This window comes from Phyllosticta citriasiana, assembly GCF_038021145.1.
Source record: "Phyllosticta citriasiana strain CBS 120426 chromosome Unknown IWZ02scaffold_12, whole genome shotgun sequence".
Lineage (NCBI taxonomy): Eukaryota > Fungi > Ascomycota > Dothideomycetes > Botryosphaeriales > Phyllostictaceae > Phyllosticta > Phyllosticta citriasiana.
The window spans coordinates 692,306-717,045 of NW_027117289.1; the positions used below are offsets into that span (position 1 = coordinate 692,306).

General features: G+C 54.2%; 6 protein-coding genes across 6 annotated transcripts; 3 read left to right on the forward strand and 3 right to left on the reverse strand.

Moving 5' to 3' along the window:
- Positions 1-773: 773 nt before the first annotated feature.
- Positions 774-3,462, forward strand: IWZ02DRAFT_59058 (uncharacterized protein). The gene is made up of 2 exons (XM_066770931.1): positions 774-1,442; positions 1,496-3,462. Exons 1-2 carry the CDS (start codon positions 862-864, stop codon positions 3,261-3,263), a joined length of 2,349 nt encoding a protein of 782 aa, XP_066620037.1. The 5' UTR covers positions 774-861; the 3' UTR covers positions 3,264-3,462.
- A 2,900-nt stretch (positions 3,463-6,362) lies between these two features.
- IWZ02DRAFT_59071 (uncharacterized protein) lies at positions 6,363-7,160 on the reverse strand. The gene has a single exon (XM_066770932.1). The coding sequence runs from the start codon at positions 6,977-6,979 to the stop codon at positions 6,449-6,451; it is 531 nt and encodes a 176-aa protein (XP_066620038.1). The 5' UTR covers positions 6,980-7,160; the 3' UTR covers positions 6,363-6,448.
- A 2,353-nt stretch (positions 7,161-9,513) lies between these two features.
- IWZ02DRAFT_459309 (uncharacterized protein) lies at positions 9,514-10,343 on the reverse strand (the record flags this gene model as incomplete). Its single annotated transcript, XM_066768075.1, has 1 exon — positions 9,514-10,343. A coding segment is annotated over exon 1 (542 nt), but the record flags the coding sequence as incomplete, so codon positions are not given.
- A 639-nt stretch (positions 10,344-10,982) lies between these two features.
- On the forward strand, positions 10,983-15,565 carry IWZ02DRAFT_59121 (uncharacterized protein). The gene is made up of 4 exons (XM_066770933.1): positions 10,983-11,711; positions 11,775-12,670; positions 12,721-15,202; positions 15,254-15,565. Exons 1-4 carry the CDS (start codon positions 11,100-11,102, stop codon positions 15,425-15,427), a joined length of 4,164 nt encoding a protein of 1,387 aa, XP_066620040.1. The 5' UTR covers positions 10,983-11,099; the 3' UTR covers positions 15,428-15,565.
- Positions 15,566-18,623: 3,058 nt separating this feature from the next.
- On the forward strand, positions 18,624-19,647 carry IWZ02DRAFT_59167 (uncharacterized protein). The gene is made up of 2 exons (XM_066770935.1): positions 18,624-19,434; positions 19,486-19,647. Exon 1 carries the CDS (start codon positions 18,871-18,873, stop codon positions 19,369-19,371), a length of 501 nt encoding a protein of 166 aa, XP_066620041.1. The 5' UTR covers positions 18,624-18,870; the 3' UTR covers positions 19,372-19,434; positions 19,486-19,647.
- A 3,091-nt stretch (positions 19,648-22,738) lies between these two features.
- On the reverse strand, positions 22,739-24,354 carry IWZ02DRAFT_59213 (glycosyl hydrolase). The gene is made up of 3 exons (XM_066770936.1): positions 23,484-24,354; positions 23,162-23,429; positions 22,739-23,103 (listed from the first exon to the last, which is right to left on the reverse strand). Exons 1-3 carry the CDS (start codon positions 24,012-24,014, stop codon positions 22,907-22,909), a joined length of 996 nt encoding a protein of 331 aa, XP_066620042.1. The 5' UTR covers positions 24,015-24,354; the 3' UTR covers positions 22,739-22,906.
- Positions 24,355-24,740: the final 386 nt, after the last annotated feature.

A 24,740-nucleotide genomic window follows, 5' to 3' on the forward strand; every position in this document is an offset into this window, starting at 1 on the left:
CACCCCAGAGTCTAAGGTACAGACTTTTGCTACCCCAATTGTCGAGAAAAAGCGACAATTTTGGCGACGGGATTGGCTGCATTTGTTAACCGAAAGCTACCGGGGGCATTCCCGAATCAGAAGGGCGTCTGATCCGCCGGCAGATCCCGTTGGGCGTTTCAGCGCCAAAGAACTGCTCTTGACAGACTGTAGAAAAGGTAGGAGTAGCTCAGGTCAGGTAGAGAAGGGCATTTGCGGTCTCATACCGACAAGCAAGTGGCATGCCTGGGCTCAATGCATCTTATGGTTGCGCGCTCGCCGAGTGCCATGGCCACGGTGACTTGGCGCGCAGGACCCTGATAGCGCGAGGCCCTTGGATGCAAAATCTTTCCCACGATGAACTTGGCCCATGAAAAGTGCAATGTGAATCCCCAAGCTGCCCATGGCAATGGTCGTGGTATGGAGCGGAAGCGGTTGATGCCAAGACCACGAGACCCTGGGGCCTGACGGCTGTCATGGCCCGCCGAGTACCTTACCTTCTTGCGCTCGACTTAGCCAAACACCAACTGCCCCTCAAACATCGCCGTTTGACAACCCATCCGAGACCCTTCGCATCTACCGCTCGCTGCCCCAACCACCCGGCCTTTTCCTCGCGACTCTCTGCGCGACTGCTCATGGCAGAATGACGGCCGGCTCCTGCCCATGACCGAGTCAGCGGAGGACTGGAGTGCACCGCGTGAATTCACAAGGTGAATTATTGGCACAATCGCAAATCCACCTGTCTTTGCGCAAACCACAACAACCACGACTCGTCATCTGTTCACCCTACCATCGCCGTTCGACCATCCGCACACGCATATCCGACACCGGCTTGACCTAGCAATGTCCACGTCCGATACGTCTCCGCCTACAACATCTGCTACGGCAAAGCCTACAATACAGTCGCAGTCATCGCTGAGCGCCGAGGATGCCGACGAGCTGCGCAAGCTAGACGACGCCTTTGATCGCATTCGCAACAACATCCCGGACGCGCCCTACATTGTCACGGTCCCCTGTGCGGAACCGCGCTATCACCATTGGTCTGCAGAGCAGGCGGCCAGCTGGTGCAGAAACACGCCCTTCGACCCAGGCGAAGAGCGCCTACAGTACATGAGCTTCATACTGCGCGACCCTTCAGACAGCTGTTTTGTGTGCAGGACCGAAGTGGACGAGGAAAGAGATAGAAGGGCAGCCATGAAGGACAAGATTACCCCGAGCAGTGCAAGCACTCCGGTGCGGAACAACGTGCCGAAAAAGAAGATATCCTTGGCTGCCTACAAAAGCCAAAAGGCGAGCGGCTTGCTGGGCAAGCCTTCAGGCAGCGAAGAAAAGACGAAGAGGGAGGATTCACGGCTTCGCGAGGTTCATTCTCTGCCAGACAAGCCTCCACCGACAGAGGTCGTGTCCGAAAAGGGCCAGAAACGGTATGCGACGCCAATGACCACTATACATTTGAACACTTATTAACTTTCGGTAGTCCGCGAGATGACGTCGACGCGAAGCAATCGAGCTCACCTAGCAGAGACGAGTCACCGCCCGCAGCCAAGAAGCATCGAGCCTCCGATTCTTCGACTGACAAACCTTCTACCGAACCCATCAACAACTCTGAATCCACCCCTCACGGATTACCTCGCCTTCTCTCTCCTATCCTGTCCCCCCACGCCCAAGGCTTACCTCCCCTGCTTTCACCAACTCTTCCAGACGAAATTGAAGCCGAATTGTCGAAGCGTGCCGTGGAGGAACGTCGCACCAATCGACAAAAGGAAAATGGCTCAAATCCATCACACGATGCCAAGCTAGGCCGTCCTCCTCAAATGTCTCCCGCCAGAGGAAAGAATGGACTTGCAGCAGGGGATGACGAACCTCCTACCAAAATCTCCAAGACCCACTTGACGAACGATGCTACCAAATCCACACACACCGAGGAGAAGCGCCGCCGGCTCATTGTGACGCTGAGATATGGAAGAAAGCGTAGGCAAGATGTAGAACGATATCTGCGGCTTCCCCCTAACCGCAAGAATCGCCCCAAGGAGCATGGCGTGGCCGAAGATTCTGAATCTGAAAAGCCGCGCAAGGCAGATTATGTCAAGACCAAGGAGCCTCTATCCAAGGAAGCACCGCGCAAAGCTATTGCTCAGGCAGCTGAGAAGAGGCCCAGAGGAGCCGACGATGGCCATCTCGAAGCGCGGCCACCCAAGCGCCCAAGAGCACCGTCAAACTTGGATTTGGACAAGAAGCCGTGGACACCGATTCCTCCCTCCCAGCAGTCCCCATCTCTGTCACAAAAGTCCAGCGCGCAAAAGAACCAGTACTTGACGCCACGCAAAGAACTCAAAGCAGCGAGCATGATACGCTCCGTCTCGAACGAGAGCAACGGAATCGTAGTCACCCCAGGCCAGGCAGCGAGCACGCCGAGTGATATCAAGGGCCCAACTACGTCTGTCAACGGCAAGGCCAGCGAGGCGCAAATCTGGGGAACACATTCGAAAAGGTTGAATGAGCTTGGCCGGCGAATCAAACACGAAACCCAGGCACTATCACAGCCTGTGGGAAAGCAGGCGCCTCCGCTCAAGGACCGCAAGCGCGCAGCAGTGATGAGCATCGAGTGTATCCTCACCTACATGGCGGCTTATTTTTGTCAAGATTACCGCGTGCATTTGCTCAACCATCCCAACACCAATGAGAACTGGCGCACCATGCTTCCCCTGTTCCGCTACTTCAAATCCGGTTGCCAGTCTTTTCCGGTTTTGGAGGGTCTCCGACTGCAGCTTGGGGCCATCATATCTCACCGCGTCGCAACTGTCGTGGCACAACAATCAGCGTCATCAACGGGCCACGACGGCGAGAAGGATAAGGAGAGTCAAGGCTCCAGCTTTGGCGGGCCCGGATCTACCATACACGTGAGCGCAGACAAGGCACTAGCTGTCATGAGCGAAAATGTCAAGTTCCTGGGCACCATGCTCGGCGAGTCGCGCGGCAAGCTGTCCATCGACGACCTCATCGACCACTTTCCGAGGACCTGGGACGGCCGCACCAGGCAGAATGATCCGGACAGCGGCCCCAATGTGCTCGACATGAGCAAGTGGGAGCAGCTGCCTCCAGGCAACCTCGAAGGGCCATATTTCTTGCCGCTTGGCGTCGAGACCACGCCCGTCCAGGCCGTGCGCATGGGACTTGTTTTCCTCGACGAATGGATGAAGCGAGAAGGCGTGGACTACAAGCTGCAGCTCAAGCTACACATGTGACGACGATGACCATGATGACGAAGAAAAACAAGGGAAAGGGACAAGGAGTAAAAACAACACATTGACAAACTTGGGCGTTTCTTTTGGCTGGTGGGCTATCACCATGACTGGCATTAGTCGAGGCTACAACAACAATCACTCATGATCGGAAATGGGGTGCCTACCTGGGTACCTATCTCACCCTACTACTGCCTTGGTTGGAGGTGAGGTGAGCTGTCCGGTGTCTGTGCTCCTCTGGGGGGACGGCTGCCCAGCTTGGCTGCTGGTACCGACTACCTGTAGCTGCGCCAGATGGCCAACAACCCCCAACAAGGAGGGAGCCACCTTCTTATAAGCTCTTACTACCTCCCTCCCTCACCCTCACACCTTCCTCTTCCAAAACCTAAAATCAAACATCATGTCTCTCTACGATTCTCTCTCCACTCTCTCCACCCCACCTCCATACCAGGATATATCAGAACATTCATTTAAACCGACAGTCACAATGTCGGAAACTTCTGAGCTACTGGAGATGACAACAGCACCACCTACCGAACGACAAGACCATCGTGGAACGACCATCGTTTTGTCCATGACAATCCTCCACGCAGCACTCTCAGGGTCAATCTTTATCCTAGTAGCAGTTTCCCCTAATGGCCCTCCCTACTGGAGCCCATGGCTCATATTGTCATCTACAATTGTTTCAATCATCACAAAAAGGATTGGCTCCTACTTTCCCCATACAAGATGGGCGCCTCTCTTTGAAGCAAGCCATGATTGTCTCTTGTTCACACATGGCGTTACCGGCATCTGGTAAGCTTTCCTTGGACTTTACATCTACTTCTTACCTAACTAAGGTAATCATCCAGGGGCCGTCTCGGTGGGCAGTCTATTCAACACTCCAATTAGCTCGAGGCTCGAGACCCACCCCACGCAGACAGACTCGCTGCCTAAAGCTACCCTGCATCGTGACCAGCATGCAAAAGCCGTCAAAGTACGCCAAGGCGGTCATAAAGGCCAGGTTCTGCTGCTACGAATCATCGTCTCCTCCTTCTTCGATACCACAAGACACCATCATCCATCATCATAGCGGGCGGGTCTTTTTTCGCGCGGAGGGACGCTTCTCGCCTCCTTCTGCTATTTCGATTTTGTACCATGGGTCTTTTTCTTCCCTTTCGAAATAATGCTCTCGCGTCGACCGACCAATCAACCAGCGAGTCTTGGAGCTTTCTCTTTCACGTGTCGAGAACGGCCTCGAACTCGTACTCTTGACGGATGACAGAGGAAGAGATCAGGTTACGTCAGGCAGTATTGGCGTCGATTGGTCGTCGTCTTCACGTTCTGGCATTCATTTCCTCACGCGTGGCTGACCAACGGTCTACCCATTGCATCACGCCTCCCAATACCTGGCACCAATTCATCAACCAGTACACTCGGCCACTTGACTACGAACGGCGCGGCGCTGGCAACGACCTCAAATTACGGACCAGACGCGCGTAAATGGGATGCGAGAAACGCAACGGCCTTTTTTTGCACTTTGGGCGATGCGATGCGATGGCGTTTCGATTCCCTTATCTCTTTTTCCTCACTTTTGCACCTTTGCAGCTTTGCACTTCTTCTCCATCTCCTTTTTCTTTCGAGTTTTGAATTCCTTGCTTTCTACGATACCCCCCCCCTCTTTTCACTCATTCACTCACTCCCTTACTCCCTCCCTCACCCTCTACATCCATTTTCCATCTTGGCTTCTACGCCTACGCGCGCAGCCGAGGAACTACCTACATGTCTACATACCCATCACCTCCCATCGTGCAGGCCAGACACGCGTCTCCCTCTCTTCTTCCGGCCTTTCCTCCATCTATCTGCCTCGTCCCCTTCGCTGATGGAAAGAAGAATGCTGGATCAAGGCACAGGAAAAGTCTACCTCTTCCGCATTCCGTTCACTCGGGACGCGCTGCTGCTACTGCTGCTCAGTATCTGACATCGGCACCACAATCATCATCATCGTCATCCCCTTGTCGTTGTTGTTGCTGCCAGCTAGATACTACGGAACGCGATGCATGCACGCACGCACGTACGCATCATTCACTTCCTTCTTCCTTGGCTTAGCCCAAGTTCGTCGTTGCCAGAATAGGAATGACGGGATGACGGACCGGACCGCATGCAGTCTGTCAGTCTGTCTGCCTGCTAGCTAAGGTAGCTAGACCAGTTAGTTGGCTAGTTGGCCATGATGTAGTAATTCATCAAATGCGATGAGATGAGTTAATCAAAACACAGACAACAGACATATTCGCTCATGTGTGAGAAAAGCATGAGTATGGGGTGTGTATTGTCATTATTGTTGTTGGTGGTGGTAGTGGTCGTGACGGCGATGCATCATCCATCTCGTTCCACCACTCACTGTCTTCCTTGCTCACTTGCTCGTCGTTCGCACCCTCCTCGTCTTCTCCTTCCTCCTTCCTCCTCCTCCTCCTCCTCCTCTTCTTCTTCTTTTGTTCCTAGTTCCCCATCCCCGCCGTCCTCATGACTTTCATTGCCCTCGCCACTCTATCCGCCCTGCCCCGCCCCGTCGAAGGAAGAAGGTTGAACTGGCGTGAAGGACGTACGTAGCTAGCTGCTCTGACTGCTCTGGTTATTTACTTCTTAGGCATTGATATGTCTATCTATCTATCCATCCTTCCTATCATCTAGCTGTTTGGCATACCAACTGACCACCTTACTCCGACGCGCTTGCGCGCTTGTTTGCTGTCTTTATTGGTCACGGCGAGGCAACAATTCAACGACCAGGCAGCAGGCAGACAGGCAGCAGTGCTCCAGCCTCGCTCCCCAACAACGATTAGAACACGCGTGCAATGCCAACAAGCCAGCCAGCCAGCCAGCCAGCCAGCCAGCCAGCCGACAAGCCAGCCTTCGCGTGTGCTGTCTCCTGCCTCCTGCCTCCTGCCTCCTGCCTCACTCCTCGCTCTCCTCTCCTCTCCTCGTCAAGTCAAAGAAACGAGGACCTCGAAATTTATCTCAGAGGCGGAATGGCACGGTAGTTGGACCATGGATGGCATGACGCATCGGCACGTTGGTTTTTTTTTTTTTTTTTTGACGCGTCACCGTCGTCCTGTCTTTCTGCCTGGATGCTTTGGTTGCTTGGTTGGTTGGCTGCAGAGCAGTGAGAAGAGGGGAGAGGAGAGCAGGAGAGAGGTTCTGGTTTCTGTGTCTCATCTCTCTCTCTCTCTCTCTCTCTCTCTCTCTCTCTCTAAGAGGCCGAGGTGGAATGGAATGGTGTGGCGTGTGGACCGTGGATGGCATGGCATGGCATGACGTGTCGGTGTCAATGTCGGTGTTTTGCTCTCTTGCCATCTTGCCGTCTTGACGGCCTGTCTGGTTGCGGAGACGTGGGCAGAGAAGAGAAGGGAAGAGAGGAGCCGACGCGCCGACGCGTCACTGCCTCGTTGACTGGGTCGCAGAGACGCGGCAAGAGAGGAGAAAAGCGGAAACAACCAAGCCCAGCATGCTCGCGCTGCGAAGCGCAGGCCTGTTGTACAGGCAGGCAGGCACATTGTTCCATGGACGGCGCGCCGCTGTCCTGCTGTCTCGTCGTCTCGGCGTCTGTAAGACTGGTTCGGGAGCGAAAGCGCGGAAGAGAGGAGGCTGGCTGGCACCCATGCCGACGTGGTCTGCGTGTTGAGTTGAGACGTGAGGGCGACAGGCAGCGGTGGCGTGATGCTTCTGCGGCGTCCATGGTACATCAGTCTGCTGGTCCGCGGTAGCAAGGACAGCGACGTGGCGTTGGGTTTGCTCGGCGTCCATGGGGCGGGCGTAAGTTGACTGATCTATCGATTCTTGGATCGTGGCGCGCTTTGGCCCACGGTCATAGAAGAGGAACCAGCGGGAAAGCAACTGAGTGAGGAACGCCTTGATGGAAGGACGGAGAACGCGTGCCTTGGCCAGTGGTCGCTGTAAAACAGCTAAGCAGAATTGATCCGAAGTTGAGAGCTTTGACAGGCAGGGGGGACGCAGGCGGCAAAGACTCCTGCCTGATTAGATGACACATCTCCGTCGTGTTGTGCGATGGATGTTTGACCTTCGTGTGGAGTATTCAACCGCCACGACTAGCCGTGGAAAGAAGTCAGAAACGCCGAAGGTCCTCGCCCCTGCATATACCAAGGACATGAACGGGCTGACGTGCCCCTCTTCACGTGCAGTACGGCTTCGTCAGATCCATCAGGGGTAGGCTGTGGGTTAGTAGCCTGCCGGCCTGCTTGATAGGAAGGAAGGAGATGTCCAGGAGCGGCTTGCTTGCTTGCTGGTAGAGAGGGCATCGTCTGGATGACACTTGCTCTGTTCAACGTCCAAGTATTCTTTGGAGCGTGTTCCCCTAGCAATGAAATCGCCGTAACTTATGGAAGAAGTCCGAGACTTGGACACGAAGCTGAGAGACCAAGGAGATGTCAAGAGGGATCCCAAGGGGCACTTCTCTGAGCCTGGTACCCCTCCATTGTACCCATCAGGTGTTGGCCAGACAGGAAATTCGCAGTACTGGCAGATGCTTCATTCTGGTCTTTCATGGGAGACTCTTTGCTGCGGTAAAAGCCGGATTTGTTAGTGGAGCGCTAGCGAACTTTCGAGCCTCACCAACTGGGACGTTTTGTGGATAAGAATAGCAGCCAACGCGGCGTTTACCTCTTTCGGCTGTCCATGTGGATGTGCTAGCCAGCCCTCTATGCGGCTAGTCCTTTGCTTCCAAGGGCGTGCAGTCGGAGTTGGTGTTGTTGTGGGTCTCATTTTGATGAATACGCAATTGATGATAGAAGGATGAGAAAGTGGAAAAAAAAAAAAAAAATGGTAATGAGGAAAGCTTTTATACTACAACTTTCTCAACGCATGTGAGAAGTCGACAGAGTGTCATCCAATTGGACGCAGCAGAAGAATTATTGTGTGCCAACGGTAGGTGGAAAAGATCTACAACATCACCTGGTACAATCAGAGAGGATCCGTGGGGTTGATGACCCAAAACGGGCACGTTTCCTGCTGCGGTCAAAAAGTGACATGGTCTAGCAGACAGATTTGATCCTTTGGCCCGCAACCGCGTGGGTAGTTTGCACTTCTGCAGGTACATACGTCAATGGTGGTCCGAGTACGGTTTGTGGTTAAGACATGGGCTTTGTTTCGTCTTTCGACCATTCGACGCACATATCCCTGTCTTTGGCGTAGAAAAGGGTGTCGCACTTTGTCTACTGTGCGTGTGCTGAAGCAAAGGGGTGGTGATGCGGCTGGAGATGTTGGAGTGTGCGGCGCCTTGGTTCCTGGCAAGGCTGACAGCCGCCACGAGTAGACGAGCAGGTCTGTTCGAAGCAGTTGCGAATTCACAAAGGCCTTGTCCTGGGCCACGTGCGGCTGGGGTAGACGTCTTTGGCTGTGCCCTGTCGATGCATGAAAGCTTGGTTGCATGTTTGAGCCCATGCAATGGCGCGTCCCAAAGTCAATTGGCAAATGACGAGGACGAGAAAGAAAAGCATGGTTTGACAAGGCGGCAAGTGGAAGACGACGGTAGATAGGATGTTGCAGGCACAGGCGCGCGTGCCATGGTTTTGTCGTGGTACAGAGGGAGGGGACGTTGGCGGCGCCCCCCCAAGTCTCGTGGTCTGTGCTGCTCGGAGCGCCAAGTGGCGGAACAGACTCCGACGGACAACGGTGGGAGCGCGGAACGGGACGGACGAAGAGCTATGCTGGTTCACCGACAAAGCCATTGTGACGCCGCCTCATGTTCCTTAGCTCTTCGCTCGGCGAGCAAACAGCTGCAAAAAAAAAAAAAAAAAAAAAAAAAAAAGTTGGTGCAAGGAGCGCGCAAGGTAATTCAGGGTACCACCAACATAGATGTCCTGGACGGACATGGGACTTGGGACTTGGGTTGGAGTGACGTGAGACAGCTCCACATGTCTACTTCTCACCACTCGTACTTGTTCGCGTTTCATGGGTGTTCTGCAGCTTAGAGACATGATGATGCACCGTGTACATGGAGGCCGAGGATGAGGCGCTAGCACGACTCCGCAGGGACGCTTCAAGGTTCGAAAGGGTCTAAACCTACAAACCTACATTCTGCGGCTGCTTTTCTGGGACCCGTCGTCGAAGCTTGCTGCCGGCTTTAAATATCAACACGCCATCTGCCACTCGGTCTCTGGGACTTGCGGTCGCTGATGGACATTTGCGCATCGTGCATCTAAATGGATTTTTGCCAGCTCGGTGGTGCAGAATGCTGGCCCAAGGCCGAAAGTGGCATCGTGGCGTACGATCAGCGATTTGCGGCAATCTTGAGGCGGCGATAAAAAGCAAGTCGGCCAGATACCTGGCCGAAGATCAGGGATGCGAAAAGCTAGAAATATGTAGGACCCCATCCATTGTAGCAAAAAGAATTCAAGGGGCGGCCATTGTGGGGGCAATTGACCAAATTGATTAGAAGCGGTGGTGCGAGAATGCGGAGCCTGGCTGCAGAAGTTTTGCAATGGGCAGGACATAAACAAACGAGAGAAAACAAACAATCTCACGGAATGCCAGGCAGCTTGGTGGAGCTGCAGGCAGGGAGCTGATAGCAATGGATGCTGCATGACGGATGATGACTGACATGGGGTTGTTGAGGCATAGGTAGTCAGCAGTCGGGACTTGGCAGTACAGCAGTCGTCCCACGACACACCCGACAATGGCAGTACCTGAGCGAAAGAAAAAAAAAAAAAAAAAATGTTAGGGTTGGCGGACGGACGTTGGGGAATGGGGAGACGGATGATTGGCATTTGGCGCCGGACAGGCCGGAGAAGAGGTGGTTGTGCATCTGCATCAAGGGCGGGGCGGAAACTTGCACGGGCTCGATGAGTGTTCCCTGCTATGATCAGGCTTTTGGAGGATGGCGCGTTCCTATCTCGCGTCGGTTGGTGGATGCATGGCCATGGTGCAGCGATCCATGAATGGGGAGAGCGGAGGAGGAGGTCGAGCTGTGCCATGGGCGTGCCACTTCAGGAAAATGGGTTGATGGGGTGGGCGTACCGCTACTGTAGCTGGCAGCGAGTACCAAGGAACAGAAGCAGAGTACTCTTACAGATCAATCTCACCTACACCGAGAGAGCAACCTGAAGTCCAAGGACGTGCTGTGTGTGTGTGTGTGCCCTGTGTGCTGCGCCCTGCCCTCGTTGCGACCCGCGCGCCGACGCCGGAGTCTGACTGTAAAGTACGTACGCACATACATACACACATACGTACATACATACATACATACATACAATACGCCGCTGGCTGCACCGTCGGCCAAAGCCTCTGCACCTAACTCAACTCTCGGCCCACCTCGTCGGCTGCCAATTTACTTAGTCCACCACGCCGTCTAGCCACAGCTCCTTTCGTTTCGTTTCATTTCGTTTCGTTTCGTTTCGTTTCGCTGCCGCTTGCCTTGCCCTGCACTGCTCCGCTCTGCTTGCTCTGCGCTGCTTCGCTCTGCCAGGTGCGGGACGGCACTACGGGACACGACGCCAGGCGCCAGGAAACCAGACCAAACCAAACCAAACCAGACCAAACCAAACTCCACCACCCGCCGACACCAACACGCACCCCTCCACCGCTCGCTCTCCCGCCTTTGCTCATAATTCGCATCTCACCTCGACAAGCCTCGACAGACCATGCTCCAGTAGTGTGCAACCCGAGACCCGTCTCTGTGTTCCCCGACCACCCCCTCGAGTCCCTCGACCTCGACCGCCGCTCCGACGATCAATTACAACTCGAGCCCCAGGATTTGCGCATTTTTGAACAACGCCTCTCTCCCTTGACATAACCGCCAACCCTCGCTCCCGCCTTCGACTGCGTCCACCGCACCTTGGCCTCTCGACCATGTCGGACAATGTGCACATCATGGATTCTGAAATGGATGACTTCGACACCGCTATGAACGACCACATGTTCGACCCGTTTCAATTTATCAACACAGACGCCTTCGTATCCTCCCCTGCCCCGGGCGCCGCAAACGCCTGCCACTCGCCCGCAAAGCCGTTGCTTTCTCATCGCGAACAGACGCCCGCCCTCCCCCAGACAAATGCGACTCTTCAACCTCGATCCGCCATGTCCTCCTCTTCCCCGGAGAGCTCTAGCCAGGACTCAGCCTCGGAGACTTCGGGCAGGCGCAAGCGCAAGCTGAATTCGTCCGAATCTTCGCCTGCCACGAACAGTCTTTTCAACTTTGAAACCTCGAGCACAAATAAATGGGCGAGGGATGAGTCACAAGGGGCCTATGCCAACTCTCCCCATTCTGAGTTTGCACCACTGGTCAAGGAAGAGACTCGCGACAGGTCTGTCGACGTGGATCTGGTTCATCACTCCATGTCCAACCCGAGCTTTGGATATACTCCAAGCCCCATTGGCAGTGAGCAGCTTGCCCTGGGTAATACTATTGCGCCCGGCGACATGAACTTGGGAAATGGCCCCCTCGCTCGCCAATATAGCAACGTAAGTGCTTGCCTGTGTACAAAGGAACTCAGCCAAATGGAATTTCGCTGACCGACGGACCAGGCGGTGGAGCCAAATTACCTTCTTAGCTCTAGAGAACATTCGCCAATGTCAGGAATTAGTTGCAGCCAAAATGCGTCGCCTGCCGCCCCGCTTCCTGACCGAGACATGTTTTCGGGAAACTTTGCACTATTTCCGAGCGCCAACACTACCGCGGGCATGCAAAATACGGCATGGCAAGGCAACATGTCACCAGGCAACCTGTCCAACCCTCGTCCTCAAGGACCGCAGTCACTATATCCAGAACCGGCTTTGCCTCTACGGTATCCGAACACGCTTTGGATTCATCAGGATGGAAACAAGTCCAGAGTTGAGACGCAAATCAACATCAGGATGACCATGAATCCTTTTCCGGACAGCGTCACCAGATTGCACCTTCCAACTCACTCAATTTCAAAACCAAAGCTCTTGGCAAAGCAGAGGACAAAAGACGCCACAACCCTGGAGTTGCATACCTACCTCGTGTGCGCCAGCGCCATGGAAAAGCCGGAACTACTGGAACGCGCTCTTGACCGCGCTGCGAGCTTTGATTCCAACGACATTGTGACTGGCAAGATGAATGCCTCGAATACGTACACGTCCGAGGAGAATCCCGAGGATCCGGAAAAGCCGCTCAATGGGGGACCTATTCGCATTTGCAACAACTGCGTCCAACGAGAACGAAAAAGGGCAGCTCGTAAAAGGGTTAAGAAGCAAGAAGACGAAGAACAATGGGCAAAGTACGAATACGACCGCGTCATTGTGTTCAACGACAAGGAATACAAGGAATGGGGACCGCCAGCTCCCGCCAAGACTGAGGGTGTGAACTACAACCGCTTTCCACCCGGCTCAAAACAAATCGAGGTTCCGATGCGCATCGCTTGCTACTGCCGCCACCAGCAGGAAAAGAGCGGATTCCAGTAAGTCGTTCATTTTCAAGTGGATTTTTGCGTCTAACATCATCTCCCAGGGTCATTTTCACCATCAAAGACCACCAAAATCAAGTCCTGGCGCAATCCATCACCTGTCCAATTCTCATCACCGACGACCACAAAACAAATAATGGTCCTTCAAACTTTGACGCTGGCAGCCAATTCAATATCAATCCGTCAGCCCCACCGCCCCCTGGGCCGCCCTCTGGCCGCGATTCCGACATGCAAACGACCCTGGCACGCCGACCGTACCACTCTACAAATGACTTGCCGGGTCTTTCCAACGGCTGGACGGGGAACTCCCGGTCCGGTTTCAACCAAAACGGCGGTGCCTCGCAGGGCTCCTCTTCTACATTGACGCCTCGACATGCTTCCAGACAGGCGTCTCCGGTCGCTCCACAGCATGGTCCAAACAAGAAGAGAAAATCCAGCTCGTCAACGCACTCGCACAAGCTCCCAAGAGAGTTGACCATGACGCGAGTCAATAACCAGACAAGCCCGACTGCAAGTGGAGACTTGCCAGGTCTTGCGACGACCCTGTCGCAGGGAGTCGCTCCGCAGAATGCGCCCTTCATGTCGCCCAACGACCCCCTTTATGGTCTGCAGCCCTTGCCTACTCACAATCACTTTCCCTCTAACCCACCCACCCCTGGCAGCACTGGCCCCATCACTCCCAACCGCGCCGGCAGCATAGACAACGCCCAGTATCAGTTCTACTCTTCGGTGCCTACTTCGGTCAATCAAAGTCGAGCTCCAAGCCCTTCTCTAGGACGACAAGCCATTGGAACATTCCAGCCCGCCGCCATGAATGGTCTGATGAACAGTGCGATCAACATGCCGCAATCTCGGCCCGACCATGCTGGCGCGAATCCAGAAATGCCTCCCCAAATTTACAAACTCATGCCCAGCGAATACTCGAAGGCTGGTGGCATCGAGGTGTCGTGCCTGGGCTCGAACTTCACAAGGAACATGGACGTTTACTTTGGAGACCAGCTAGCCACGACTACGACATTCTGGAACAGTCAACTCATGGTGTGCCTGCTTCCGCCCGCACCCTGCGCCGGCACCGTCCAAGTCACTATCCGAGTCCATGGTCAACCTGCATTCAGCCCAACGGCGTTGGTGGCCCCTTCAGCCACCTTTACGTACACCAACGACGATGATTTGAAGGTGTACGAACTCGCCGTCCGCCTGTTGTGCCAAAAGGAGACTGGCCAACTCAAACATGACGATGCCCGCAACTTTGCGCGCTCGGTCATCAATCGGTTCAGCACCAGCTGGACTGGCATGTCCGGAGCCGGAGGAGGTGGGCACATGCAGCAACGTAGCCTGTCTGGCGCGGAAGCCGAAGAGGTCATTTTGGGAGTACTGACCCTCATCGACATGGATGATAGTCCCTATGTACCGGACTATGAGATCAAGAACAAATCGGGCGCTACCATGCTTTCGTTGGCTTGTTGTCTTGGCTACAGTCGGGTCGTCGCTGGGCTCTTGGCAAGGGGAGCCAACCCAGACACGAGGGACATTTGCGGATACACGCCATTGATGATGGCTGCCATGCACGGACACGGGCAGATTGTGCGTCTTCTGATCCTGAGAGGGGCGGACCCAACGCTGCGCACACTGCAAGGCTACAATGCCATGGATGTGGCGAAGACGAGAGACGTTCGCGACGCTCTTGTGCGAGTACAGTCACATAGAAGGACCCGGAGTGCTGGGTCTGCCTCGTTGAGCTTGCGCAGCAGAGCCAGCAGCGTAACCTCGATGCGTTCTCTGTGGGAGTCGGCAAGCCCGAGTCACATGAGTGATTTTTCGGCCGTTGATGCGGATCACGAGGACGAAGGCGAAGACTCGGACGAGTCGGAAGAAGAGGTCGCTGCTGCCTGGACAGCTTCACGCAGAGGAAGCGCAAAGAGTGTGGTGCTGCCCCCTTCGCACCAGGACCAGTCAGACCCGTTGATTGCCCCCCCAGCGCACACATGGCGACAGAATCTGAGTGCTCAGATCCACAGCCTGCAGCAAAACATGCCCTGGAACATGCGTCAATTGCAACTTCCAAACTTTGCTCAGTTTCCCAACATACCGGGCTACCAAGGCCACCAGGTGATGCAACGGATTAGCTCTCTGGTGCCTCACCGCAACAACCCCCCTCGCTCGTCCTCTTCCTCGACTAGCGACGAGACGGCTCGTCCTTCGACAGATTCCAAGTGGCGCGACCTCTTTTCCACCTCGTCAGCTCCGCCTGCGTATGATGAGATTTACCCCGAGAACAAGACCAGAGACTTGGATCTCAAGAAGAGATCGGTTGCCCAAGCCACGGCAGATCATTTGCTTGACCAAGCATGCGAGGCTGAATTCGACAGTGTGAAAGAGTCGGAAGAGAGCTCGACTGGCATCTCGGTGCCCAAGGTTGAGTTTGGAAAGAAGACGTTGACAAAGAAGCAGCAGAAGCGCGTCAGGCGCGCCCATGCGCACAAGATGAAACAGATGCGGAGCGACAGGAACCTCTTCTTCATATGGGTAAGTTGAGCACCAACATGCTGAATAGGAAATGGAGCTGACACTTGGCAGATTCCTCTGCTCCTCATCGTCCTGGCCATTATGCTGCACAGTCATCTCGACCAACTCCTCGCTGCAACTTCGGTCGTCGTCTGTGCCGTGAAAGGCTGCCCTCAAATGGCACCGAGCGAGGCCCTTGGCGCCGTTCCACCTGTTGTCAACCAACGTGCCGTCGAGGTACAATGAAAGTAGGATCCAGGTGCATACCCATTGACATCCCGACACTCCCCCCACCCAGACCAACACACCCACTGATGTATTCACTCCGTCTTGTACCGTACTTAAATTGGTCACCCAAATCCTCTCCCCATCGCCCCAAGCCTTTTATCCTTTCACGATCCTTATTCTTGTCCAGTGCCCGTAACTATTCCCCCTCGTGTTGTTGGATACGGGCCTCTGCACGGCCCAAACCGGCTGGTAATCAGCACGTAAAGGGAAACAGGCGTCGTTGGTACATATTCGATGACGCGTTTTTATTGTTTTGTTAAAATGACCCGCAAACGAATTCTATTGCCGTTCTCGTTGCTCTTTTGCTTTTCTTTTGCCGCGTTTTCATATCCCCAACTCGTGTGTCTTCTTGCTTCTTACTTCATTTCAATCCTTTGTTTCTCACGGGGGAAAGTCATATACTCGTATACAACCAACTCTACCATCCAGGCCATTCCCTCGCGCTGACGAAATCAGCTGCGTCTGGAACTGCGGTCGACGCCCCGCGCGCTGAGCGCCTTACTCCCGCCGAACTCGTCCAGCCAGTCCAATCTTTTGCGACGAGTTACTCATCATTTCCCCCAATCCTCCCCCCCCTCAATCCACCACCCCCTTTCTGTTTCTAACCTTTTTACTCGTGCTTTTCCTTTGTTTGTCTTCTTCGTCCTGCGTTTTTTGGTGTTACGGGATCCTGAGCACGCAGTCAAATTATCGTATAGACTCTGGCTGGAGTGGGATGAGCTCAGTCTGGACCGTGCGACCATGCGGCGCAAGACACGCATACCTACCTACCTACCTACACACATACAGACATACAAACATGCGCGGAACCAAGTGGCGGTGGTCCTGTCGTGTGTTTTTTGTTCTTGTGTCGGTTCGTGCCACGTCATCTCGCTCCTCTTGGTTCGGCTCGGCCAGCTCGTCCCACCCTTCTTCTCCTTCTTCTCGTTTCTCTCTTATGCCACGGTGTCACTGCCTTTCCCTTCCTTCCTTCCTTCCTTCCTTCCTACCCACCCTTCCCTACCACAGTATCTTCGCTGTCGTTGCCGCTGTCGTCTCCATGTGTTGGTTAGTCGTCACCTTAGTTAATTGTTGGCCGTTTATCAACACTTTCTTTCCTTGGTCTGGCTCATGCATGCATGCATTCATGCATGCATGACCAAGCAAAAGAAAGCAGTTGGGGGCCTTGGTGGGTGGATGGATGGATAATTAGATGGATTCAATTGAAATGAATTGAATCGAATCGAATCGAAATGAGTTGATCTGGTGTCCAACTGATTGAAATTGTTGATTTTTTAGGGAGTCGATTTGTGGATGAGACGAGGGAGGTTATGAAGTTCTTTCTCTGGGTGGAGTGGGTTGTGGTGCTGTTTCTCAAGTGAGTGGGTAAGTGCTCCTTCATCCATTTACTGCATGCATACTTGATTGCTTGGTTACTGACTGACTGCTTGCTTGCTTAGAAATGAATGATTGATTGCGGTATAGACGACGCTGTTCGCTCTTGCTACCTGCCTACCCAACTGACTACCCAACTACCCTGCTCAAAAAACCAATGCATCCCCTGTGTCGGATACAACCAAAGGATATACACATGACTCCGCGAATTCCATTGTTCACGGCGTGACCTCGAGCTCGGCTATCAAGTCTTTCTCGACGTGCGCGTTCAAGTCTTCTTCTTCGACCTCTACTTCCTCGACTTTTGTGCCATTTTTGCGTCCAAGTGTTTTTGTGTCTCTGTTGCCCCGCCTATTTGGATTTCTGCTTCCTCACCTTCCTTCACCTCGTCCATCTTTTTGTCCTCTTTCTCACTCTCTGCCTTCTCGCACTCCTTGACTACGTCGTCCATCTTTCTGCCCTCTTTCTCAGTCTCTGCTCTTCCAGCTTGCGCCCCTTCAGCCTCTGCCTCTGCCTTCTCAGCCCTCGCCTTCTCAACTGCGGCCTATCGCGCTGATGTCTGGGGTTTCTGTTGTACCTGGATAACATCCTGTCATCCATGTAGAAAGTAGGTTCGGTAGGAATCTTCTTCTTCTTCTCGGCCAGCGCCTCGCACAGCGCCAGTATCTTCTTTCCGTCCACTGATTAGAAACCCTCCCCCGGCTCTGGTTTTTGGTTTAGGGCCTGTTGTGCAAGGTTTTGTAACGTGTCCGCGGCGTCCGCGTCGACCGATTCGCTTGCTTCCTGTGCGTCGTCGTCGGGCACGTCGCGGGCGGACTCTTGGTTGTTTTCATTGCCGGGTTTGCCGTCGTCTGTGGCATCGAAACTGAATTCTGCCTCTTCGTCATCGTCGTCGGCCTCCGCGGCATCGCCTTCCGGTTTCTGATTGGCCTCGTCCGCCTCCTGGGACGCTCTTTTGGCACTGTTCCATGCGACTGCCTCTTTCTCCGCAACAGCCTTTGCTTGCTCTTCGGCTGTCGTTGCCAGAGCCACTGGATGCGGCTCGTTGCACTTCGAATTTTTCTCCATGGGGTTCTGTTTGGTGTCGCCGGAAGAGGTCTCGGTGCTCTTTGGAGGCATAATCAGTTGCGTCTGTCGATGAAGATGATGCGCGAGAGGTGAAGGCGGCAAGTGGTAGCCGAGTAATGGACAGAGAAGTCTGTTGAAGCTCAATTCAGCGCGACTATCCTCGAAATGAGCCACGGTGCTTACCGTGATCGGCTGCGAGGGAATACTTAGTCAGAGAGGTTAGATGAATGAAGAGCGGCTATGAGGAAACTTGTGGCGAAGGTGATGTGGCGGGATTGTACAGCGGATGGCGGAGATCACCTCAGAAAGATGATGAATGGGTAGAGAATTCATGAGAACGGCTCGCGATTGAGGCAAGCGACCAAGATGCAGAAGCAGAGGTTGATCCACAATCAACGACCACAGCCGAACAAGACTTCCCAGACGATTCTCTTCTCCACTCTCCACCAGACATACGGGGCTCTAGAAGGTACCCGCAGGCGGTGCCATTTCCTTACCATCTTCGGCCACGAGCGCAGCGACCACACTCACCACCACCACCACCACCACTGGACCGCACCCAGGGAGGGTCCTTCCTCCACCCACCACCAGGCGCAACCAGGCGCACGCAAACTACCGCATTCAGCCATCGGGCACAGCATCCGGTGACTCAGCAAATGGCGCTCAGACCACCTGCGCCAGCCATAAATACCAGCCGCCCCCGCCGCTCCAAACCATCCCTCTCTCTCTCTCTTTTCTCTTCATACTTACCTAGTGAGGCGGGCCTGGGCTCATGGATTCGGGCCGGCTGCTGGAGTGCCCTGCATTGCACAACGCGGTGGCGCCCCGGTACGGACTTCCTTCGGGGACTCCCCTCGCACAATTTTTGATGGCGCTGTCGGTCTGTCTTTCTGTCCTTTTTTCGTTGACGCTCATCGCCTTGCGCGGGACGTTGAGGAAGATTGGTTCCTTCCTGTGTGATGCTGCTACCTGACGTGGCTTATGGGTGGTGGTTTGGCTGTTTGCTGTCGTCGTTTTCGTTGTTGTGTCTTTGCTGTGGTCTGGCGGCTGACTCTGGGACAGATGTTGAAGCTGACTGCCCTGACCAGGGCCGCCGACTGCACGGCACGACGCACGCATATTTGCGAGAGAAGGCGTCGGATAATGATTCTGGACAGGTTTTAAGTTTCGGAGGCTCAGGGAAGAGCACTGACTGGATTTGGCCTCTGGTGTCGCTGGCTCGCGCTTCGACTCCGTGCAAGAGACGGCCTACGTTGTGGAGGCGCATCATCGTGGGCTCAGAACAAGATTCTGGGGCTCGCCAAGATCAGAGAGCCTCTGATGCCTCATTCTTGGGGTTTGTCCGACGTGAAAGCTCTGCGTCGTTCTTTCGCCGTCCCTTTGGGGAAACACGCAAACAGACGCTTCACTCGCCCATACTTCCAGAACCGCTCACCCACCTACCCCACCTGCACGGATAGTTGACCGCACGACAGCGCGCCAAAACAATTGGCAAGTAAACTTGCTCTCTCCCGAGACGGCCAGTCAGTCATTCAGCCCTACCAGCCGTCCAGCAGCTTGACGTGCAGAGACAGGTGAAAGGCAAGATAACACCAGATAGCCAAAGTCAATCGTGCAGCACCCGCCCATCCTTCATTTACCCTGCCCGCTCGCTCGATCACCTCGCATATGCAGGATATGCTTCCATCCCTCCCTCCCTTCCGCTCCGTGTTCTGTGTCCGTCCGTCGTCCCGCCCCCGGCGCACATGCCGACTCACTGACTGACTGAAAGACTGCTGCAAGTAAGATGGACCGCGGCGGGCAGTCAGTCAGTCAGTCAGTCAGTCAGTCAAACTGTCGATCCAACTCGACGGCCGGCCGACGTCGTTTCTTTCTCTGACAAGCGGGACTATGCATGCGAGCAGGCAGGCAGGCGAAGGCAGCGGCCCGTCCCCCCGTCCGCCTGCTGTGCAGCATGTCCGATGCACAGCCACGGTGGAGGAACAAGGCGTGGCGTGAGTGAAGGGTGCGGTGGACAGGAATACCTACCTGATTACGGAGAGAAGACAGAAGGGCGGTTGTTGACCTCTTTCTGCCGTCGTACGTCCCCGATTGATTCTAATTTCCGTCCGGCTTGCTCTATTTGCGCCCTGAACCTCGCGTCGCGTCGCGTCGCCAGGCTCAGTCTCAGACTCAGGTTCAGACTGAGCTATGCTCTGCACACACACACACACACACACACACACACACACACACGGGCTCGACCAGCGTGGTGTCCGGTGCGACTTTTGCGTGTGGGGCTGTACAGGGGTGCTCCAGGAAATCGATACAGACTCAGGAGACAGAAGGGATGTATGTATAGTGGTGCTCTTGTAAGACAGACAGCCCCGCCTTCTTGTGGCATTGAGCGGGTGTACTGGCTAAGGCTGTACAGGATGGACGAATGTACAGTGCGTACCTGAGTCGAGGCTGTCCGTCTGGCTGGCGCAGCGGTCCGTACTGAGCCATCAGCGTTCGGATTTGACTTTTGAGGTGGTGATGGATTGCGGTGAGAGTATTACATGGGAACGGACAAGGTTGGGTGCGGCGGAAATCCCTTCCTGAACGATGGCCCTGATGAAAAAGATGAGTCGGAAGATTTGCACCTTTTTTTTTTTTTTTCATTCTGCCGGTTTGACGGCGGATTTGGATCAGTGGTGTTGGTTGGGATGTATAGAGAGACGTCTACCAAGAGGGTCAGGTCACAGCTGACATCTTGGGTTCCGCAGGCTCGAGGCCTCCATGTATCTTCCTGTCTCATACAATCTGAATGCTACATTGATGGATTCCTCAGCTGGAACAGCAACGCAAGAGAGACTGATTCTTCTTCACAGTAAGGAGATTCTGGACGCAACGCTCAGGTCGTCGTTGTTGTTGAGGCTGACGACGAGCCATGATTGACGTGGCTTGCGACTTGTGTTGCACGAATCTCGCAGCTCCTCCTCGGCAGGCGCTTGGCAAGGAGGAATAGCGGTCGACAGACCAAGAAGAGACCAGCCAACGTCTGACCTGAAAAGAACTCGCTCGCTCACTATGCTGCAATGAATCGACACGAAGAAAGTGAAGCCAAAAGAATTGTCTCGATCCTTGACCGGCCCACACCTAAGGTACTCACTATCGCCAGTGGTCATCGATCTTCCCGTCCGTCCTACCTCTGGTCGACGCTACGGTAGCGCAACGGGAGAAGAAGCGCCATAGTCGCTGGCAGGATTCTAGCCCTCTTGCTAGACTCGGGCTTGTCGATGTCGATTTCTCGCTCTGACTAAAATCCGACCTGGCCTCGGCCCATTCCCTCATTCAAAGATTGTGAGCTCGCTGGTTGACGGCGGCTATCCGCGAAGCTCAATGGGAAGAAAAGTCCAGGCGTCATTGTCATGCCCCGAGCGAGCCAGTCTGACCAGCTGATGCAAACGTCGGCGTCGTCGACCAACCTTCATCATCCCTTCTCGCGCGAGCAGCGGCGGCAGCAGCAGCAGCAGCAGCAGCAGCAGCAGCGCGTTGCGTCGGCCCACATGTTGTGCAGGATAAGCTGCCGTCGTTCGGATATAATCCACGCCGATCCTTCAACGTTGCGTGTGTGCGGGAGGGCGGGACACGGATGCGTTGGTTTGGAGGAATGGGAAAGAGAGAGACACAGAGCTGGATTGAGGCGCCGGTGGGTGGCGGACGGGAAGGATGGGCGCTCCCGGCCGGTAGAAGGGAGGGGCCGTGGAGCGTTGGCGCGCGTCCAGCTACCTGCCTACCATCCATCCCCTTGCCAGGTGACACAAGGGCTCAGAGAGACTCTTTGGCCAGCAATGCACTTACCAAGATGCTGCATCGTCATGTGCCTTTCCGGTCAGACACGACGACGTAAAAGTTCCTCTTCCGAATGGTGTGCCTCTTTCTTGGACACCCTTTTGAGTCGATTTCGATTTTCCGAGTGGCTTGCTGTCGTTTGATGTCAGCATGTTCGTCATCTCGCAAAAAAAGGGTGCACGACTCCTCGACAAGTTCATTGTGTGGCCTTCCGTCCACTCGGACGACGGCGGGATGGCCAGCATAACAGCTCCCCCCCCTCGCCAGATGAGATGACCAGACGAACCGTCCTTCCGTGACCCACTGTACCGAAGCACCGAGAAAGTTTCCTTATTATACGAGAGTCTTCAGCCGGGCATTCCTGCCCACTTTACAAACGTACACGGCATCCCCTGTAGATAGCTCCGTCCTGGATAGTCAATTAGTTCTAGCGGGACGTAAAACAACCAACCAACCAACCAATCAATCAATCAAGTTCATTGTGTGCTTGGAGATTAGTCGGCATATGCGCCAACATGGACAGCAAAGCTGCGGTGCGGCGGAGACCGGTCAGACAAACCAATGGTCAGACTGGACGAAATGTTTGGTTTGATTGAAATCGATCGATTAAACCCAGAACATGACCTTTTGCTGATACATGATTGGAAATACAACGCTGTGCTGTGCGCCGAGACAGATGCCGGAGTTCCAGCTCGTATTTTACATGCTGTTCCTGCTGGAAGCTGTACATGTATTCATCAGCAACTCGTATCCAAGAGACTTTCAGTGCAGTCTCATGCCAGAGACCAGGTGAGGAAAAAGCAATACAGGAAATTTGGAACGAAGAAAGCGTTGACAGGATAATGCAGGGTATATGAATGCGGCTGCAAACACCTGGAACCAAGACATGACCTGTAGCAGGCGCGTGAGGGATGCCATTCCAGTGCCAAATCAGAAATGCTGAGTGTAAATGCGAGAGAGAAAAAGGAACAATGATGACCCGTACGACGATTGGTGTAGATTCCAAGGGAGTTCTGCAGGCACGGCACTAGACCGCACTTGTTGCAAAGTCGCGCAAGCACTGCAGCTTTCCCACAGCTAGTGCCGCGAACCACGAACGCTTGACGCTCAAGTCAGCAGATAGCCTGGGACTGGGATTTTGCGCACATAATTGACGCTACTGTCCCTCTTCTTCCCTGCTCAGGCGGAAGCAAAATCGTCGTTCCAGCTCAATTGAGCCGTGTAGACTGCGCGAATGGACGAGCCCGCTTCAATGTACGCGTGGAATATCAGGTGCTGACCGTCAGATGCAATGCTTGCGCCGCCTGGAGACCAAAGACCGGTAGAGCTAGAAGTGAAAAGAGGGGTTGACGCCCTAGTGTAAGGACCACTGACGCCTATCAAATGTTAGTGACCCAGATAATCTTGACGTCGAGAACCTCAAGTTCTACTTACTGGATGCAGTTGCGTAGTTGACATTGTAGTTGATGGTGGTGAAGCAATTGGAAGAAAAGAACAAAACATAGCCACCAGTGGGGAGTTTGGCGATTGAAGGCGCTTCAACGTCGGGGCCGTCGACGGAAGGGACGTCGTTGGTGAGAATTTGGTAGGGGTTGCCAACCTTGTCGATGCCGTTCGAACCGACTTTTTGCTGCATAATTGGCGTCGATTTTCGAGGCTCTACGTCATTGTTGCAAGCGCCGCCACTGCCTTGAGAGTTCCCCTATGCCGCTGTCAGTATCGAAGAAGCACAACAAATGAGAATCATGCGGCTCACATCGATCTTGTAGGTGACATAACGCGAGCCGTCCGAATCAACGAAGCTGGAGGCATCAATTGCGCCGCCTTGGTCGTTGTGACACGCCCAGGCGGTAGCCTGAGCAGTATAAGGTCCCATGATGTTGTCCGAGGTAGCTACACCAACGCAGTGGCGGTCAGAGTTTTCGAGTCGAGCCGCGCTGAAGTACATGACAAATTTGCCATTGTCGTTTTGAATGACATCGGGAGCCCAGACGGCTGGTTTGGAAAATGATACCCACGCAGGGAGGGTGGGTAGAGCATCTTCCCCTGTCAAAGACCACGTCTTAAAGTCGGAGCTCGTGGCAATTTGTATGTGTGGGGTGGTTTGATCTCCCAGGTTCGTACCAAAGCTGTACCAGGTGTTTCCCACTTTCACAATTGAAGGGTCCGGGAAGTTGGAAGAAATGACAGGTCCACTGGGAGCACGCTTCTCCAGAGGTACAGCAGAAACAAGAGAGAAGAGACAGACAAGTGCTGCCGCACTGGACCTGGTGAAAGTGGGAAACATGTTGACGTTGAGCAACTGAGTAGTTAGGGATGGACAAGGAAACGTGGGAGGGACGGCCTTTTTGAGGACAATAAGAGTCTAGATTGGGGAACTGTATGTCATGACGGCAGCTTGGAAAGGAAAAGCCTCCCTTGCGCTGACATCCTACATTCTGAAGAACCGGGTGTAAATGCAGTCTGCACATGCACCGCTGACGAGCTTCCTACCTAACCTTAACTCGTGATAGGAGATTTGACCCACGAAAATAGATCATGGGGCGCCAAGTCAAAGGTGTTTTGAGCCATTGTGGACCGTATCAGCAGGCTGCAAGAGACCTCTTGGCTTGAGAACGCACAGAAGCAATTGATCAGCTCGCAGAGTGGAGGCTCTTTCAAGGGGTTTACCCCGGCATAGAACACAGCAGAGCTCCATGTGGCAGTGACGATTACTGCGATTCCTCCAGCAGGACCGCCAAGACGATTATTCTGGACTGGCTCACTGAGAAACAGAGGGTTTTGGGCCCCAGCGAGTGATTGCTGCTACACGTAATAGCAACAAACGCTTACCCAAGCACGGCTCCCCACTGAAAAGGGAAAGGTTAGCTTACCTGGATGCTTGACAGGTCTCAGTAGTAATAAATGGTGCGATAATTGCCACTGCGACGTGGGAGCCGAGTCGTTGGCTGATTGCGGCAGTCAACTGATGGCAGACCCCAATGACGTGGGACGAATGACGGCGAGGCTGAGG